Consider the following 19,942-nt stretch of genomic DNA (forward strand, 5'->3'; position numbering starts at 1 on the left):
GCCTACACAGCCCACCTGAATAGGCCTTCACCTGGGATATCCCAATAGCATTCCAGTGTTTAAATCAAAGTATCCAAGTGTAACTAGCCCTATTGAATCAAATCCTAAAACCTGCAACTCTCAGTAGTCTCTGAAGAACTCTCACAGTACTTCTTCTTTCATGATGCTGTCCCTGGCTGATTTGCCAGATTTCCACCAGAAATATGGTATTTCAATAAGACAGCTCACAGCTTTAACTCCCATTGAGTCACTCTGCAGCTGCTACTGAACAGTCAAAGTGGGAATCAATGCAAGGACAAAACAACTCCTTCAGAAGTGGTGCTGCAAGGGAGAGAGAGAGAGAGAGAGAGGGCCAAATCAGGAACTATGCATGCAAACATATCTGCCTCTACAAAGCTGGGGATGTCCCTTCCCTAGGACCTCATGCCCTGTGAGCTCCATGGAGCTAGAGGAGGACATGGTAGGATAGGAAGAAGAAAGAAGGGCAGCAAACCTCACATAACCACCCTACCTCTCAGACCTTTCACACTCATTTCTCTGCAAGAGATGGTAATCTAGGCCACGGTTACTGGATTATGGGTCATATTCTGCACTCTTTTTCAGTGATAAGAACGGTCATACTGGGTCAGATCAAAGGTCCATCAAGCCCAGTATCCTAGCCTCTGACAGTGGCCAATGGTAGATGCCCCAAAGGGAATGAACAGACAGATCATCATCAAGTGATCCATGCCCTGTCACCCAATCCCAGCTTCTGGCAGTCAAAACACTGAACTCAGTGAAAGTTTTGCCCAAGTAAGGAGTGCAGAATAGGGACCTACACTGCATACCATGAAACACTCTAATTACTGATTCAGCACATAGTTTGTTATGATTCCTTAAGCACTATAAGAGCCAGCTGGTAAATAGAAGATTAGGATATATGTAAAATGCATTACAAACATTTCATTTATTGCTGGTTTCTTTTAACCTAGCAAAGTAGATTCAAGTGTGGAAAGTGCCTATACTTTACAGAAAGAGTTTGAAATTCAGTGAAGGCAGAAAATTCCTGGGCTGATATTCCACCTTTACTCAAACCAGCCTGAACTCTGAATTCATTTGCATTTGTGGTTATAGTCAGATCTTCAGTGTACTTAAGAATGTTGTTTTAATAATACTTTGAAGTTCTACAGAGCCTGATCTAAGTATCTCTGGTCAGTATTTTACAAATGTTAATTGAGCCTCACAGCACTAAGGCAAGGAAGAGATATACAGGGATTACGTGACCCATCACTGAAATGTAGACACCTTTATGGTGGAATGTAGAAGCTCTTTAATGGTGCATGGTGGCAATATGCTATCTAAGTCAGGGGCAAACACTGCCCCCAACTGAAACACTTCGGGTAATGATAAATACCTTGATATCTCTAATGGACAAATGTCAGTTCACTTCATTCAAAAGTCAGCACCTGGAATGCCACACTGCCATCTAACACCATTCCAGTAATTAATTCAATACAATTTCAGACTTTCCCTCTGAATTTCTCTTTTTGAAGGTAAACATAGACCAGTGATATTAAGATACTGCAAGTTGCAAACACTCTTTTCTTTTTTCTTGTTTATAGCACCTTGTCTGGAAAATATGGTAAATAAACTAGAAATTACAGCAAGCACCAGTAGGAGAAAGCATGTTCTGTCAAAGATAAATAGCAACAGTTTTAAATGGCAAGGTGATAGCTTCATGAACAATTGAAAGTAATGCAACAAACCTATCACACTGCACATAGCTTTTTTAGTCTGGCTTCTTTAAAAAAAAAAGTTAATGTCAGCTGGTTTGGGCATTTCCAATCCTCATATTTTCCATAACCGTCACTGGAAACTTTTATCAAGCAGTTTATGATATCTTGTGATTAAAATGGGCTTGTCAAAGTCCCACACTGTAGGCTCTTCACAGGATGTCATGGTCTATGGCAAATTGCCCCCACAAGCTTCACTGGTAACTTTTCAAAGCAAAACAAGCATAAGCCACAGGTTTCTTCCTCTTCTGACTAAGAACTAATTTTGATCTTATCTCCCTGAACTTTGCCATTCTCTTTCCCTTTTTATAATGTGAGATTTGTTAAATACTGTATATATCTTTATTGGTCAAATAATTCACCAGGTATAATAAGACTACTTAATCTTTTGAATGCTATGGTACACAGATTCTTAGTAAACTTCCTTGCAGTGCTATGCTAACATATACTCATCTTTAAAATGACTCCAACTCAAGCAGCTCCTCCACTTCCAAAACAGCTGCCTAAACCACCCACAACCTAGTGGCTATGGGAACACCCAGCTATATGTCAATTGCCTAACTTTCCCTTCTCTTTCAGCTGCCTAAAGGTCATGCAATCTCCAACCAAGAAACCTGGCTCAAGCCCCTCTCCCACCCCAGGTGTCATCCATCCAGAAATTAGGTCTAATAAAGGTCAATTATCTTGCTGCAGCTGACCCCTTTAGATCTCTTCTCTCCACTTGTTCATTTGCAAGCAGTATACGAGGAATTGCATAAACATAGTAGCTGTGATACAAGATAAATAGGAATGCATGACTAACTCTTTTGAGATCAGATTTGAGCTCTTGTTTTGAAGGCTTCTGTACCTGAAAGACATATAATAATGATATGCACTGAGATTATATAGCAAAAGATGCCAAAGCTCTTTTACAAACATTGCTTAATTCTTACAATGTCCTATTTCCATTTTACAGATGGATAAAATGAAGCAGAGAGAGGTTAACGTATAAGTAACTTGCCCATGCTCACACAGTGAAAACATGGTAGAGCCAGGATTAACACTCCAGAGCTCTAACTCAGAGTCTATGTGCTAACCATTATACTATACTTCCTCTCTTATGTAGACTTAGACTACATAGAGAATGGATTTTCTTATTACTTACACTGAAATATTTCATCCAAATCCCTCACATTTAAATTGTGTCATCATCCCAGATGGGGGGCATAACAAACCAAAAATGGTGAAGAGGGAATAAAAAAAACTGAACACATTAGTGTGACTTTGAAAAGAACATGCATGAAAGATAAACTTGGAAAAATACTCAGTCCTAAGGGAAGGACACTACCTAATATGTGGCTTTAGAGCATCTTCTAATGACAAGAATGTAGTGTCCTCTGTGGAAGAGAAGAGACAGGACTCAATTGTGAAGGATATAAAGGTGGCTGCATACAGAAGGAATCTGTAGCTCTCCTTGGATATCTAGCTTCCACACTGATTAAAACAATCTAGTATAACCACACAGGGTTTCTCTTAAATCCTAGCCAAGAACGGTGACTACACTACAAGCAAGACTGTATTACAGGTAAAACATGAATAGGGAGCTCAACATAAAAAATATGTACAGATGCCAGATTGGTTCTGCAGATTTTTCACACCTCACAAGAGGACATTTATAACATCAGAGGCTCTTCTGGTGCTATGTATTCATTAAGAAAAAATAGCCTAATCAGCATTTTATTATTGTACTGCTCACTGTGGTTAATAATTTATCCATCTGTAAATAGGAACAATACTTAGCACCTGTATAGTGCTTTTCATCTGTGGATCTCAAAGTGCTTTACAGAAGTGGGAAAGCATTGATAACTTCAACAGATGAGGAAACTGAGGCACGGAAAGGTTAGGGGTTCAATTGTGGAGTCCTTCCTTATGCTGGCGAGCACGCATTTAAGTAGTTCCACTGGTTTCAATTGGACTATTCCTATGAGTAAATGTTCCACAATCTGGTCCCAAGTGACTTAGCCCAGAGTCTCACAGCAAGTCCGTGGCAGAGAACCTATTACACACTTCAATGCAGTAAACCAAAAACAGTACTAAAAATATAGAAAATGTTCTTGTTTTCAGATCACACCATCCAGTCTGTTTTTTGCTGCTGCTGCTGTTCAATGCAGAAAAGGTAAATCAAATTTTAGCTTCAACTTGCCAGTAATTAAGCTAATCAAAATAAGTCATTTGCTTTCAAACTAGTCACATATAAAAGGTTCTAAAATCCCTCAGTTTTCAGTAAATCTGCTGAAATTTGTAAAAATTTACAGACCTTTTCCCTCCCCCACAGCTAATCTGTTTGGTGATATATATTCTCACAAACACTGTTTTTATTCTCCAAAATTAGAGCAGTGAGAACAAAATTGAGCCTGGACAATGACGTAGACTTGATGGCTGGATACTCAATGTCACAACAGCTCTCCTATGTGTCTACCCAAAAGCACAGAGTAAGTAATTCATACAGATTCAGGAAACTGAAGTACAAAGAGGTTAAGTGACATATCCAAGCCCAGACACTGAATATATGCCAGAGCAGGCACTAGTGCAGAGGTTCTCAAAAATGTGGATAGTTCCCTCTAATGTGCGTGCCTGGGTGGCCGCACACAAGAAAATGAAGGGCATGGCTCCACTAATTAGATGCCTGGACCCTGGAGAAGACACACATGTAAGGTGAGGTGGTGGCCTTTGGGGAAATAGGGGGTAGGTGGGAGGGGGCAATGGGGTGAATAGAGGAGGTGGAGGGAATTTGGGACGTGCAGGGCTGTGGCGGCCAGAGAAAGAGGCGACTTTCCCCAGCTACAGGATTCCAGCTGCTGTGAAGAGACGGTCCTCCTTCCCAGCCTCAGCTCTGTGGCTGCTGTGATGGGGGAGAGAGGGCACATCCATCGCAGTAGAAAGGTAAGACTACTGATATTAAAATATGAGTTGTGTGCTTTTATTTGTAGAACAAAAAATGTTAATTATTATTAAGGTTTTTTTATATAGCGCTTTTGTCCAAGTGCTTCACAATAGTTAGCTAACGGTACAAATAACATTTGGAAAGATCATTAAGTGGTCCGCTGAGACCCTCAGCAATTTTCAAGTGGTCTGTGAAAAAAAAAATTTGAGAACCACTGCATTAGTGTAACTACTCCCTGCTAAATCTTTAAAGTTGCAGTAATACATACGTCATATAAATATTGTAAAGAGTATTTTAATAAGAGTGCAAAGATTTAGAAGATTTACATTGTTATGTATTTTTTCCAGACACGAAGGACCTGAGTATGGTCTTACTTTCATTTGGCCTAACTCCACTGACTTTGATGAGTTCCTCCCAACTTTACAACAGTGTAACCGAGCGCAAAACCAGGCCCTATGTTCATGCAAAACAAAATGTTTATATTCCTGCTGATAAGCATGTATGCAATGTTCTCCAAACCCAGCTAGTGTAACTCAATTGACTTCAATGGAGCTATTCTGATTTACATCAGCTGAGGAGCTGTCCCAGAATTCATACCGCATTAATGTAACTGCAAGCACGTTGGTGGGGGAAATGCTCTATTTTGGCTACAGTCACATTATATGCATATTATTTATTTATTTTGTCAGTGTAACTTTGGCTTGAGTAACAGTTATCCACGTGCAATCAACTGTACTCTGTTGCCTTCTTGCAAGTGCAACTGACTGGATGATAAAGCATAGGGAGGGAAGGAATCGTGATCAGTTTCTTTCAGGCACAGAGACAACATAAGAATAAAAATAAAATAAAATATTACTACTAATAATAATACTAATAATAAGCAGGGAAAGAAATGTAAACCAATTACGATATTTTTTTCTCTCAACAGCGTCACAGGGAATTTGTTCAGCAATCAAAGAGGAAGCCACTACCAGCGTTACCCCCACAGATCCCTGAAGAGTATGAAGAGAAAATCAGAGTCATTGCACTCTATGATTTTTTTGCCAAAGGACCCTGTGACTTAACACTCAGGAAATCAGAAGAATACATTATCCTTGAGAAGTATGACCCTCACTGGTGGAAGGCAAGAGACCAGTATGGGTAAGAGAGGAGGCATATTTGGACCCATTTGTTTCTATCTCTCTTCCTAAAAAAAAAAAAAAAAAATTAGAGGCATAAATATATTTTAGGGCCAGATTTTAAAGTGTTCAGCTCCCAGTTAAGCATCTATAGGAAGCAGCCAGATTTTTGAAAAACATTCAGCACCCAGCATCTCCCATTGAGAATAATGGGAATCTAGAATCTAGACAGACACACGCCAGGCTAAACAAGAGCAGCATTTGGGATTTTGAGAAGAGAGTGAGTTGCTGGGTGCTGAGTAGTTCTGGAAACCTGGCTACTTCATTTAGGACCTGTGGGTGCTGAGCTCTTTTGAAAATCTGGTGCTTCATACTTAATTTCTAAAGTATTTTACAATACAGTGAATCAGAAGAAATGTTGTTGAGTGTGATGAAATGGCATTCAGATAAAATAGCAACTACAGTCATATAAGTACCTAGATAGATGTACTGCAATTAAGCCAATTTCTGCTCTCAGTCACACTTGTGCCTATCTTCCCATCTAGTTTCATACAGTGATATCTTATATTGAAGTTACTAGGGTTGCACCATTGTAGCTGATGGCAGAATTGTAGAAAGGGTATGTAATTCAGTAAAATATTGTTTTTAGAATTAGGTCTGCCTGAACCAAAATCCTAGATCCAAATACCCCTGAACTTTAAAAAAAGTTTGGATCTGAACTTCACTTATGGTCCATCTTCCCTCAGTAATGCTTTCATTGTGTCCCCCTTCTCTCAACTTAATGTCTTCATCCACACCTCCACCTCCCCTTATTTTTTGAATATCTGCTTTTTTTTATGTGCCAAATAACCATCCCTTCCTAATTCAAATCCCTCCTTTAAACACACTTCTTCCACCTAGGGGCTCAGTGATAATCCACCAGATACATATAAAAGAATTTGGCTTGTTCAGAGATTAGACAATCATCTGGTGTACTGTGCGTCTGAACTGCAATGTCTGTCCAAATTAGTTTGTAAACCCATTGGAGCAGGGACCATGTCTTCCTCTAGGAACTGTACAGTGACAAGCTCGCTGACATATGTAATAACCTTGAGTGCAACTAGTTCTTTTAGAAGGTGGGAATTAAAATAATTGGCAATTATTTAAAATGTAGGTGTATATAATATAATAAAATTAATGGAGATATCCCATCTCCTAGAACTGGAAGGGACCTTGAAAGATCATTGAGTCCAGCCCCCTGCCTTCACTAGCAGGACCAAGTACTGATTTTTGCCCCAGATCCCTAAGTGGCCCCCTCAAGGATTGAACTCACAACCCTGGGTTTAGCAGGCCAATGCTCAAACCACTGAGCTATCCCTCCCCCACACATATATATATCAATCAGCTGTTTGGCGCCACAAGCCTGGGAGGAGAATTAGAGCGGCGGCGGCGTGCTTGGGGAGGAGGCGGAGCAGAGGTGAGCTGGGGTGGGGAGCTGCCGCTTGGCTCCCGGGCGAGGGAGCTGCTGCCGGGGGGGCGCCTCAGGGCGGGGGGGGGGTGGGGAGCTGCCGCAGGGCTGGAGGGGGGGGTGCAAGGTGGAAGTTTCGCCTAGGGCATGAAACTTCCTTGCACTGGCCCTGTATGCAACTCAGTCTAGGGTTTGAGCCACATTCTGCTTTCTAATGTGTGCATTTGCCATGCATATGCGTTCAAAGGTAAAATCTAGGCTTCAGTGCCACCTGGTGGGTCTTGTGCAGAGCTGGCAACACAAATTCACCCACTTCCTGGTTCTCCAGAGAACAGTCCCATACTGAACAATTCATACAGACAGTATTTGCTCATCATCTGTCCTTTGAAAAATCACCAGAATAATGATCAGAAGAATCCTTGGGTCTTCCTTCAATGACTGTCTGAATTCACAGAAACATAGCTCATACTTGATATGTGGCCAAAGTGTTAGTTGCCCTCCTGTTAAGTGAAAGGAACATTAACATTTTAATCCCATTAATACTTTACATTGTGTTATATCTTTCATTTGTATTTATTTTAGTAATGAAGGCCTAATTCCCAGCAATTATGTAACTGAGAACGAGCGAAATAATTTAGAAGCATATGAGTAAGTACACTTGAAAATGATTATTGTGCCTCCTCCCTGAGAATTGGTTAGGGTTGTACATTTTTAGGGCCTGCTCTTTCAGTCCTTACTATAAGTCAACAGGAGTTTGCCTCAGTAATGACTGCCACTGCAGGATGAAGGCCCTTATTTTTTCTTATAAATCATCATCCTAAAAATGAATTCACCATTTGTCTTCCGGTTTTCATGATTCTTCTCCATTCAAATCAATGGCTGTTTGCTATGAGACTAGAATGTTATAAACACTGGTAGCTCATATACAATAAATAGTATAACTGCATCCGTTTGCATAAGTCAAGATTCACAATCTGGAAGTTTCCTATTTGTGAGGGCTCACAGCCAGATACTATTATACTCTGATCTTTTCCTGTTTTGTACATTTCAATGACTATCCAGTACTGACTTCAACATATTTAAGGTTCATTGACTGGTGAGGAAGAGTAAAATTCCCAAATATTCCAACCAGAGATGGGCCTGAAACACCAAGTGTAAATGCAAAATTTCTCAAACTTGTGGGTGTTTATATCCAGGATTTTACTTAATCTCAACTTTAATTACAACAAATGGGAAAAAATATTGAAAATCATAGGGCTAGACTTGATACCAGTAAAGTTGCCCTCTTTCCCCAACCATTTGATTATGAGACACTATATGAGCAAAATTCTATACACTGGACTGTAAATTATGAACCCACCAATTTATCAAAGGCAGAAGACTAGACCCTCTAACAACTCTTATGGCCTGGGCAAGAACCCACCACATTTTCACATTGTTACTGTGTAGGAATTTTAAAAAATAAATTAGAGAGTGAGATCCAGAACACGGGATGGGCACATTTTAAAAATATAACTATGAAACAGGAAGCACTTGTTTTATGAGGAAGCTAATGGGGTTCTTTCACTAGTTAGGGTGAGCTGAGTGATAATAAACAGCAGAGTTAAAATTGGTAGTGGAACTTTAAATATTTCCAGACTTTCTGACATTTTGATTTTTTTAAACTATGACTTTCTAACATTTTCACTTTTCATTGTTTTTTTAACCCTAGCTCTGAATTTCCTCATTCATAAATATCTTGTTTTTGTTTGTGTTATTGTTATAACTGAAATAGTCTTATAAAGTTGTTTAAAATTAATATCTGTTTGTTTACAACCTTAGCTTTATATTAACTAAGTTTTTGGTTTGGGAATAGTATAATGGTTAAGAAGTGTTGCGCATTACAATAGAGTCAATAAGTATTTTTGTTAAAATAGTTTGAAATCAAAACATAATTTAGCTGTCTTTTCTTGGTCATTTATTGTAGGTGGTACTGTAAAAACATAACCAGAAATCAGGCAGAACTTCTACTACGGCAGGAGGTAATTCAGTTGGTTTATAAATAAACTTTCATTGTTAGTAAAGTTACCCACAATCTAAATTATTCTGTCAGTGTTACAAGATGCATCATGAAGATTTCGGCAATCAACTCCAGAGCTAACTGTACATAAAATAGAGTACTTTAAAATGAAGGGATGTCTTGGTGGTCTAAACATCAGGTGTGGAATACTTAGACTCCCTAGAACTTGTTCTGTTTAGGTCTTCTACCTTCCATATTAGATAAACTGAGTTCTATGCAGTTTACTGTGCGTGTCTTTTGGGTGAGACTTTAAAAACTGAAATCTGTCCGCACAGTATGAACATTAAAAATCTCATACTCTCTTAGTTAACGTAGAGGTTTGCCCCAGTGTCCTTAACTAAAATTTCTACTCCCCTTATTGTCATACAGCATGTTGTGTCCCACTTAGTCCTGCCTATAGGCAATTGTGTTTTATTGGTGCTATGTTAATATTTTGTGTGAAGCGTTGTGAAACCCTTGGGAAGAAAAGTGCGTGTCAATATAAAAAACAACTGTATCTATGACTTCAAATTGTTACTGTTTTAGAGAGAATAACAGAGTTTTGCTCAGGAGCCAACACAGGGATTGGGTAAAATACAACTCAGCTAGAGGGAGTGCACAGAAATACATAAAATTATAGATGTTAAAGAGGAAAAGGAACAGCATTTATATAATCCAGTCTTTACAGTATATTTTCTAGTGATTTGCGTGGTTTAGTTTTCAATGCTCCAAACATGGAGCTTCCAGCACTTCCCATGGGAGAGTATTCTAATATATTTAACTCTGAGAATTTTTCTGATATTCAGTCTAATTTTTCCATTTCCGTTTCTTAATTTCATTCCATTATTATAAATTATAATCCCATGAATCACTCTAAATGATTCCTAGTCGCCATGGCATTTTCACCCTTCAAATATTTATAGATTTGTGTGTCCTATCTTTAGTTTTGTGTTAACCAAGTCAGATATTTAACTCTGCTCCAGCCAATGGCATGGCTGTGACTACAGCATTTCATAGAATCATAGAATATCAGGGTTGGAAGGGACCTCAGGAGGTCATCTAGTCTTAGCTAAACTACTTAAGCTACACTGTACAGCTAAAGCTTACTGCAACCTACTACACAGGGTTGTGACTACAGGATTTACACAGGTCACAATCCAGCTAGCCAGAGTTCTACCATGCAGATGTCCCACCCACAATTCCCCTTCCACATTCATAAGAAGAGAGCTGCCAAGGTTTGTGGCCTTTCTGCTCCTGGTCTCCTGAACAGAAGCACGAAGCACCTCAGTGGTTCCACTATATTTTGAGCCTTGAACAAATGCCAAATAGCCATAAAGTTTTAGCTCTTTATTCTTTAAGTTGTTTCAAGGGTCTGTATCGCATACGAGCATAGTGCAGTATAAACATTCACAGAAACAGTGGACTGGGTTAAAAGTAAATGTTCAATATATTTAAGATGTTAAATATGAGTTATCTTCAACTTACCGCTGATAGTCACCTGTATTTTAATGAATAGCAGCGAGTTATATCCATGGAGTTGTGCCATTCATCTAGTGTACTGAGTGTATAAGAAGATGTACAGTATAGCACAAGGAGTCTTCAATCACAGTGTTACAAACTTAACATACAATATCACTAGGCTTGTATACTTAGTTCAATAGTATAAAGCAATGAAATAGCTCCAGGTAGGAAGAAGACCCCAATAACTAGAAATAGTAAATAGCTCTATCGCTGTAGAAATTAGGAGGTTAGGTAGAGATCATTAGAATATTATGTTACTATGTAAGTCATGTGTTCTAATATCATAAACCATGCTAGTAAAGTTTGAACAGTTTAAACATCAGTATCCAACAGTCAAAAGACACCAAAGCTTCTCTTGGATTAAGTAATATCCTTGGAATCACCCAACAGTGATCCACACACAGGTGAATGACTCAGCATTTATATATTCATATTTACTCTAACGTGTTCTCAGAAAAGTACTTAGCTTCCTGCTGATACAGAGATCTCACCTGCATTTGTACAATACCCTACAATTGTTAAGTACATTACCTTATTTTAGAAGTTACTGTTCTTTTAGTCATACAGTTAAAGGCCACAAGGAACCACCAGATCATCTACTCTGACCTCCTGACCTTTAGCTTCCTTTGGTCCCTTTATAAAATATTCAACAGTATTTTGTAAACAGCTGAATGTCTTATGTGAATTTTCTGTCAAACACAAAAGAAAGGATAAACTAAATCTGAATTGCTTTTCAGTCCAAAGAAGGGGCATTTATGGTCAGAGATTCAAGCCAAAAGGGAGCCCTCACAATGTCTGTTTATTCGCGATCTAGTGGGTAAGTGATTGCTGCTCTGAATGACTAAGAAGACATATCTTAATTATAATTCTTTGTGAAAAGTGGCTTGCTTGCTGCAGAATATACATGTACGGTACAATATTGTACAGCATTGTCCATACTGTGTATAAGGAATACTGAAAACCTTGTTGCAAATTACAATCCTTACAGTTAATTAATAGGTACATACCAATACTAATACTCAATGGAGTAATTTTGTCCCAAAAGTTGGGGAGGAGGGTGGTGGATGCAAAAGTTCCCATGCAGCACGACAAGATCACCCACATTCTCTGAAACCCAAGAGGTTCCAGCATAAGTCCCTTTCATCCATCCAATTAAAACAATAAGCAAACAAAACTTACTGTAGCATCCTCTTGCCTCTCTTCCTACGGTGCAGTCCTTGACTGGCTGGCTCCCATGCCATGCTGTAGCAGTCTTCACTGTGCGCACTGACCTGCTAAATCTCCAACCTCTCCTCCTTCCCCTTCATGGAAAATCCCCCTCAGCCTCTCCTGCTGCCCACAAACACCTCCATTACCTCCTCCCTCTCTCACCAGCCTCTCCTCTCCAAGAACCTCCTAATCTCTCCTTTCCCCAAACTTGCCTCATTCCCTCCCTCACCCCAAACCTCTCCTTCACCCCCTCCCCACGCTGCCTCTCTTACCCATCCCCTCAACCAGGCCATCTTGTCTCTTTACACAGATTCCCCTCATAGCTGCTCCCTAGTGCCTGTTTCCCCCATAATCCGGCCCTCCCCTTTGAGGCTGCCCCCTCCATAGCTGTGACCCCAATTTGTGCCTGTCCCCCAAATAGGGTGACCAGATGTCATGATTTTATAGGGGCAGTCCTGATTTTGGGGTCTTTTTCTTATATAGGCTCCTATTACCCCCCACTCCCGTCCCGATTTTTCACACTTGCTGTCTGGTCACCCTACCCCCAAAGAGGTGTCCCTTCACTTGTCCCTGCCACCCTGTGGGGAGGAAGGGGAGACAGTCGCTGCTGCTCCAGTCCTGCTGATCCCTCAAGCCCCCGCCAGCTGGCTCCAGTTGGGCAAACCCTCAGAGACAGCAAGGACAGGGCCTAGGCAAGGAAGGGAAAGTGGTGGTGCGCAGTAACTATAGCAGTAGCAGCAGGGAGGACATAGGGGCCCCCTGCTGCCAGGAGGCTGTAATTGCAGTTCTCTGAGGTATGAAACAATGGCACATTCACCTGCCCCCCATACCTCACCACATATAATCCCGGGCACTGTCTCCCCATCCCACCATGGGAGAGGGCACCAGCCCCTGTGGGCTCCTGTTCCTGGGGACACCAACCTTGCCAAGCAGGCTGGATCTACCCCACTCTTACCCTATGGCAAACCCCATAGCAGGTACTTGCATGTTGGTGACTGGGCACCACCAGCCCCAAACTCCCCCTGTCCCACTCGATGATTCCGAGCCACTGATTCCTGGAGCTCCCAGACACTCTGGAATGATAACTCCTTCTACACAGGCATCACTGTCCCCCAGTTCCCCTCACTACAGCCACTAGGGACTGGGGAACCAGAGGGTGTGTGACTGATAAAAACCAGGACTTTTAATGTTCTGGGAAGGCTTACAGATTTCCTGGGACAGCTACCTAAAAAAGGGGATGATCCCAGGAAAACCGAGACAGGTGGCAACCCTATGGACCAGGGGTTCTCAAACTGTCGGTTGGAACCTCAAAGTGTGTCGCAACCTCATTTTAATGGGGTCACTTTCTACTTGCACAAAACGGAACACCTTTGCCCTGCCCCTTCTCCGAGGCCCCGCCTCCCGCTCACTCCATCCCCCCTCCCTCTGTCGCTCACTCTCCCCACCCTCACTCACTCACTCATTTTCACTGGGCTGGCTCAGGAGGTTGGGATGCAGGAGGGAGTGAGGGCTCCAGCTGGGGCTGCGGGCTCTGGTGTTGGGCTGGGGATGAGGGCTTTGGGGTGCTGGAGGGTGCTCCAGGCTGGGACAGATGGGTTCGGGGCCAGAAGAGGGATCAGGACTGGGGCAGGGGTTGGGGCCTGGAGGGAGGGGTGAGGGATCCATGCGGGCTCTGGGGTGGGGCTGGGGATGGGGGGTTTGGGGGGCAGGAGGATCCGCCGGGCTCAGACCGAGGGGTTCAGAGGGCAGGAGGGAGATCAGGGCTGGGGCTGAGGGGTTTGGAGGGTGGAAGGGGAATCAGGGCTGGGACAAGGGCTTGGGGCGTGGGAGGGGATCAGGGGTGCAGGCGCCAGGCGGTGCTTACCTCAAGCAGCTCCCAGAAGCAGCAGCATGTCCCTGCTGTGGCTCCTATGTGGAGGCACAGTCAGGGAGTTCTGTCCCATTCGTAGGCAGCGCCCTTGCATATCCTATTGGCTGGGAGCAGGCGCTTGGATTGGAGGCAGCGTGTGGAGCCCTCTGGTTGTCCCCATGCGTAGGAGACGGAGGGGGGACATGCCGCTGCTTCTGGGAGACACACAGAGCCATGGCAGGCAGGGGCCTGCCTAGCCACCCTGCGCTGCTGACCAGACTTTTAACAGCCCAGTCAGCATTGCCAGTTGAAAACCGGACACCTGGCAACCCTAGTTATTGGCCACCCCATTCCATCTGAAAGTTGGGGTTGGGGAGATGCTTCCTCTCCCTCCCTATAACTAGACCCATACTAACACTTGGAGTGTATTGCCAAAGCTCAGAATCCTCATTAGCTTCAGCATTTCTGAAACAAAGTGTAAGCCTCATTTCTCCAACTTGGCTCTCTCATAACCACAACTAAAATCAGTAGAAACCAGTCCTACTAGAGTTATCCTATCCTTAAAATTAGTGGCAAATCTGTGTGGACGGATTGGATGGACAGTGGAATTATGACTGTATTGAATCTAATTGACAATGATAAATTTAAACACTTTGTAGCTCTTCAGCAACAATTTGGCTTGCCCTGATAAAGCATTGACTTATAAATTTATTTGGACTGGATGCATTGGGAGTTCCAGAACCTCCAGAACGTTTATTATTTTGAAGGAAACATCCTGGATATACTTGGCCAGCGGTATCCTGTTACAATTTTCTGGCCCCAAAAACTGTGCTAAAGAATGATAATTTGAGAGCTGCTTGGAATAGATATATGACAATATACAACAATCTCTGACCCAATGGAATACAATTGTATCTAATATTAAAAAAGCAACTATAGACATGACACTACAGCTTATTCACCAAAAGACACTTTTTCAAATATACTGGTCCCCACATAGGCTAATGGTAATAGACCTCATAAATGCTGACTGCTGTTGGCAGTCCTTTGGTGATACATTAGCTCATATGTTTTGGAAGTGCCACTGTATTAAGAATTTCTGGTATGGGGTGGGTCAAAGGACCAATTTGATATTGGATGCTAAAATGGATTTCTTTCTCGGATATATTCCTGATACCTGGAGATTACCTGGTAACAAGGCGGCATGGTTCCAACGTGCAGCTTTAGTCACTAAAAAATTAATCCTTGAAAAATGCAAAAGTTGATCCCCACCAAATATTGATGCCTGTCTCTGTAATATGGATGATACAGCTAATAAATGACTGGCATTCCACAGAAAGGGAATGCCCAAAAAATTCAAAGCAATTTGGACTGCCTTTTTAGAGGTCTATGAGTAACGTAAACCCTGAAGATAGATATGACGCTTCCCATCTCCCACCTTTGTCCTAACCCCATTTAATTCCTTTGTGTATTATGATGAATCTGAAATTTTGGTATAGTGGTTGTATTTGGAAAAATTAATAATTAAAAAAAACAGTAAAGACGAGAGGAGGTGGAACAGGGGCAAAAAGCAATGAAGAAAAAAGAGGGATGGGGAGAAGAAATAAAAGAAAGACTAAAATAAAATGAAAAGTCTCTTGACTGCCTTTGGGGAAATAGAGAGGAAATTTGGGACTTGGACCATTTTTTATGGATTAGTTTTTTAACTCTTTGGGAGGTGCTCATATACCTGGTGATGGATATCATTAGAAAAGCCTAGATAGATGCAAGGAAACTAGAGCATTACATAGTTTACCTAGTGTATCATTCAGGTAATTTCTATAGATACAGTGATAAGTAGTGGTACACTAGATACAGGTTTGATGGGAAGTGCTTGGGCCACAGAGAAACTGGAAGGATCATGCAAGGACACCAGTGACAGTGAATGGGGCTGATGCCATCACACGTTCTCCTGGAGTGACAGAGTAGTATGGGTGACCACAGCATTTGGACCCCCTGAAATTTGGAAATTGGGGTTTAGGAAAAACACAGATGAAGAAATTACAGGAGTTGAGATACAAGGGCGGGGAGGAATTGAGAAAGGAATTTATTAAAGAATGAATAAAGATTTCAGCAAACATAGGGCATTTGAATCTATTTGCACTCTCTCCTAGGTATGGGCAGTGGCACCTGAATTTATGGAAGTGTTCCCTATATCTATTACACCCATAATGCAAGAAGAGGTACAATCTCAGAGGATATATATTGTTTTGGAGACTAAAATAAGATAGAATAGTAGCTGATTTTTCATATAGGTTACAAATTCTAATCCTGTTGGAGTCAATACCGGTAGTAAAAATCACTCTGGTCTCCAAGGTACCATGATTTGGCCATCAGAGGCATCTAGGATGTCAAAATGTTTTAGTCAGTGGTGGGCAACCTGCAGCCCATCAGGGTAATCTGCTGGCAGGCTGTCAGACAGCTTGTTTACATTTGCACGGCTGCTTGCAGTTCCCTGCGGCCACAGTTTGCCGTTCCTGGCCAATGGGAGCTGCGGGAAGCGGCGGCCAGCACGTCCCTGAAGCCTGCGCCGCTTCCTGCTGCTCCCATTGGCCAGGAACAGCGAACCACAGCCACTAGGAGCTACAGGCGGCTGTGCAAATGTAAACAAACTGTCTGGTGGCCCGCCAGTGGAATACCTTGACGGGCCGCAGGTTCCCACCACTGGTTTTAGTAAATGACTGTAGAATGGTTACAAAAGGGACGTCTGCTGTATGGAGGAAAGGGAGCAGAGAAGTTTTTGGCTAGCATCCCTGGCTCCCAAAAGTTCTATTTCTTTATTTTATAGATTTCTTTAGCTCTGAGCCCATAGATCTCATCCCCAGAGGTGAGAGAGGTATTCAGATAAGCTCTGTTTTTCCCCCCCGAAACATTATCCCAACCATAATTCTACCAAGCAAAATTTAAACAGGAAAATTGTATTTCCTCCCCATAGATCTTATTGTGTAATAGTAATAGTAATTCTTGTCCATAACATTTATTTAAATCAGACAGCTTTATTTGATCAAAATATGGTTTATTTTCAAGTAACTGATGTTTTGTTGATTTCAGAAGCCACAGTGGAAATATCCGACATTATCAAATTAAGCAAAACCATTCAGAACAGTATTATGTAGCAGAAAAGCACCTCTTTCCATCCATTCCTGAACTCATCCAGTATCACCAGCATAATGCAGCAGGTAACAGCAGCTAAGCAAATAAGGATTTAATACTGATGATGATTGGAAGCTCATTGCAGATACGACTTTGAGAGCTCAGAAATAACCTTTCCTGGAATCAAGTTCTGTCTTTTTAAAAAGAGACAGGTTTGCAAAATGTTGATGAGAAAAGTTCAATTTCTTAGCCTATCCCTTGTGCTAAATCAGTAGTTTTGTACTGTGCAAAAACTGGGGTTGAGTCTATATCCATCTGTTGCCTCTTGTCTTTTATTTAGGCTTGGTCTACACTACCCCCCTAATTCGAACTAAGGTACGCAACTTCAGCTACGTGAATAACGTAGCTGAAGTTCGAAGTACCTTAGTTCGAATTAGTTCGAACTTACCTTGGTCCACACGCGGCAGGCAGGCTCCCCCGTCGACTCCGCGGTACTCCTCTCGGCGAGCTGGAGTACCGCAGTCGACGGCGAGCACTTCCGGGTTCGACTTATCACGTCCAGACTAGACGCGATAAGTCGAACCCAGAAGTTCGATTTCCAGCCGTCGAACTACTGGGTAAGTGTAGCCAAGGCCTTAGAGTGTAAGTTCCTGGGAACAGGGATGATCTTTTTGTTCTGTGTTTGAAGAACTCTTAGCACAATGCGGTCCTGATTCATCACTAGGGCTCTAAAGTGCTACAGTAATAAAAATAATTAATAATTACTACTACTAATAATAAACAAACTAAATCCTATGGGCCTTTGGAAACTGTATAATGTATTTGTCCTCCTACCTATTAACTTCTCTGGCAGGCTGCAAAATGCCAGTGTTCTCACCCTATTCATCCAAGGACTGAGTATGCTTTTCCCTCAGTTACGCCTTTTCAACAGGGCTACATCTGAACAAGTTGTAAATAATATAGAAAAAAGTAACTTCAATGGGTAAGAATGTGGAAAACAAAATAGGTTTTGTTTTAGGAAGCTAAGATGGATGCATAGGGTAACAGGATAATTGTTCTAAAGAATATTATCACTTTGTCACCCATAGGTCTCATCACCCGCCTCCGACATCCAATTGGATCAATGGGAAGTTGTTTACCAGCAACGGCAGGATTTAGTTATGGTAAAGTTTGAAGTATTGTTTTGGTAGAGTTTTAGGTATCTTCCTAGGTTTTTATATCATGCTCATCATCTTGGTATCTGAGGTATGCTAAAGAAATTATCTCTGTAATAATTAATATAAAAAAACACATGTCCACCAATAGGAATTATCCATTTCTTATTCAGGATCCAAAACTCAGTGAAATACCTGATTGGGCATGTATCATTTCAGAAGAATGGTCTCATTCACATTACTAGCATTACTTCTAAATTTTCTTACATTTTGTAAACAAAGACCTAACACTCCATAGCCTTTTAAGGGCCATTGGAGCCTATTTGAATATATAGACAATTGATGTTAATGTTAATTGTGATCAAGACTGTTCTTGCCAACAATGCAACTATTAGAAATAAGAGTGGCATTTCACCATGCATAAAAGAGCAATACAAATAATTTTGGTTTATATATGATAGTAAATGAAGTTCGCCTGGCTAGTGAATACACATCCAGAATGTGTGCCTCCAAAAGTGTATGCTGGGAATTAATATATTTAATATATTTCCTAGAACTACTACTTGTGGAAGGCAAAAATCATTGTGGATGTTACAATAGAGCCAGGTAATCAATATTATCACATCACTGTCTGGAGATGGATGAGAGTGATGGACAACGCATACTGAAGTGCTCCCATGATGTTCTCAGTTGTAGTGGGTAATTAAATATCTGTCCTACCTTCAAGCCCCAACATTCCTGTGTTAGGTGATTATCCCATATCTCAAATAATAGGTGTGGTGAAAATTTTCATAGTGAATAACAGGCGATGGATAATATTAACAAACAATGATTATTTGTTCTGTATATATACTGCAGAGGCTGGGACATTTTTCCTGCACCATAAATAGGGGTTAGGGCAGCTGGCATGCACCATGCTATTATAACGTGTTGAGCTCACTTTCACAGAGAAGTGGAAGATAAACCCATCTGAGCTGACTTTCATGAAAGAAGTTGGGCGTGGCCAGTTTGGAATCGTTCAGCTGGGTAAATGGAGAGCACTTGTCAAAGTTGCCATTAAGGCAATCAATGAAGGTGCAATGTCTGAAGATGATTTCATTGAGGAAGCTAAAGTCATGATGTAAGTACAATGGCTGTTTTGTGCCTGGTGGAAAGGGTTAAACTGGGATGTAATAAAAAACATATATAATCAAAGATGTTTTCGTAAGGTTTATTATTTGATGAGTATTATCGTTGTGCTTGACATTGTACAATGCACAGAAGACAACACAGACCATGCTCCATGAGTTTATAATTAAAATTGTACTAACTTCATAGTACACACACATTGTACACTGGGTGAAACACTGTATCTTTAGGTCACTCCCATTTTGAATTGAAGGCTGAGTAGGGAAAGTATACTTATAGCTGCTCCTTTCTATCTATTCAACTGCACAAAGCCAGGCATAATCTAGTTTGGGAAGACAAGAAATTGAAAGGGCCAATCTGGATACAGTGTCTGATTATTATATTTAATTTCTCAGTGGACTATCACTGAAAGAATTCATACAGATAGGTGATTTAAGGAAGAATTTGAATTAAGAAATGGTAGTACAGTAACTCCTTACTTAACGTTGTAGTTATGTTCCTGAAAAATGCGACTTTAAGCGAAATGATGTTAAGTGAATCCAATTTCCCCCATAAGAATTAATGTAAATGAGGGGGTTAAGTTCCAAGGAAATTTTTTTCACCAGACAAAAGTGTGTGTGTATATATATATATATATATATATATATATAC

At 41.2% G+C, this 19,942-nt stretch overlaps 1 protein-coding gene across 1 annotated transcript in view; it reads left to right on the forward strand.

Moving 5' to 3' along the window:
* The window catches only part of TXK (TXK tyrosine kinase), a 41,153-nt gene that overhangs the window by 8,091 nt on the left and 13,120 nt on the right, over window positions 1-19,942 (forward strand). The window contains exons 2-10 of the mRNA XM_034772799.1: window positions 3,876-3,927; window positions 4,144-4,243; window positions 5,624-5,835; window positions 7,843-7,908; window positions 9,227-9,281; window positions 11,557-11,636; window positions 16,968-17,095; window positions 18,098-18,172; window positions 19,112-19,283. Of these exons, the coding sequence (XP_034628690.1) occupies window positions 3,876-3,927; window positions 4,144-4,243; window positions 5,624-5,835; window positions 7,843-7,908; window positions 9,227-9,281; window positions 11,557-11,636; window positions 16,968-17,095; window positions 18,098-18,172; window positions 19,112-19,283 (940 nt within the window). The remainder of the gene's footprint in view (window positions 1-3,875; window positions 3,928-4,143; window positions 4,244-5,623; window positions 5,836-7,842; window positions 7,909-9,226; window positions 9,282-11,556; window positions 11,637-16,967; window positions 17,096-18,097; window positions 18,173-19,111; window positions 19,284-19,942) is intronic.

This window comes from Trachemys scripta, chromosome 5, assembly GCF_013100865.1.
Source record: "Trachemys scripta elegans isolate TJP31775 chromosome 5, CAS_Tse_1.0, whole genome shotgun sequence".
Classification (NCBI taxonomy): Eukaryota; Metazoa; Chordata; order Testudines; family Emydidae; genus Trachemys; species Trachemys scripta.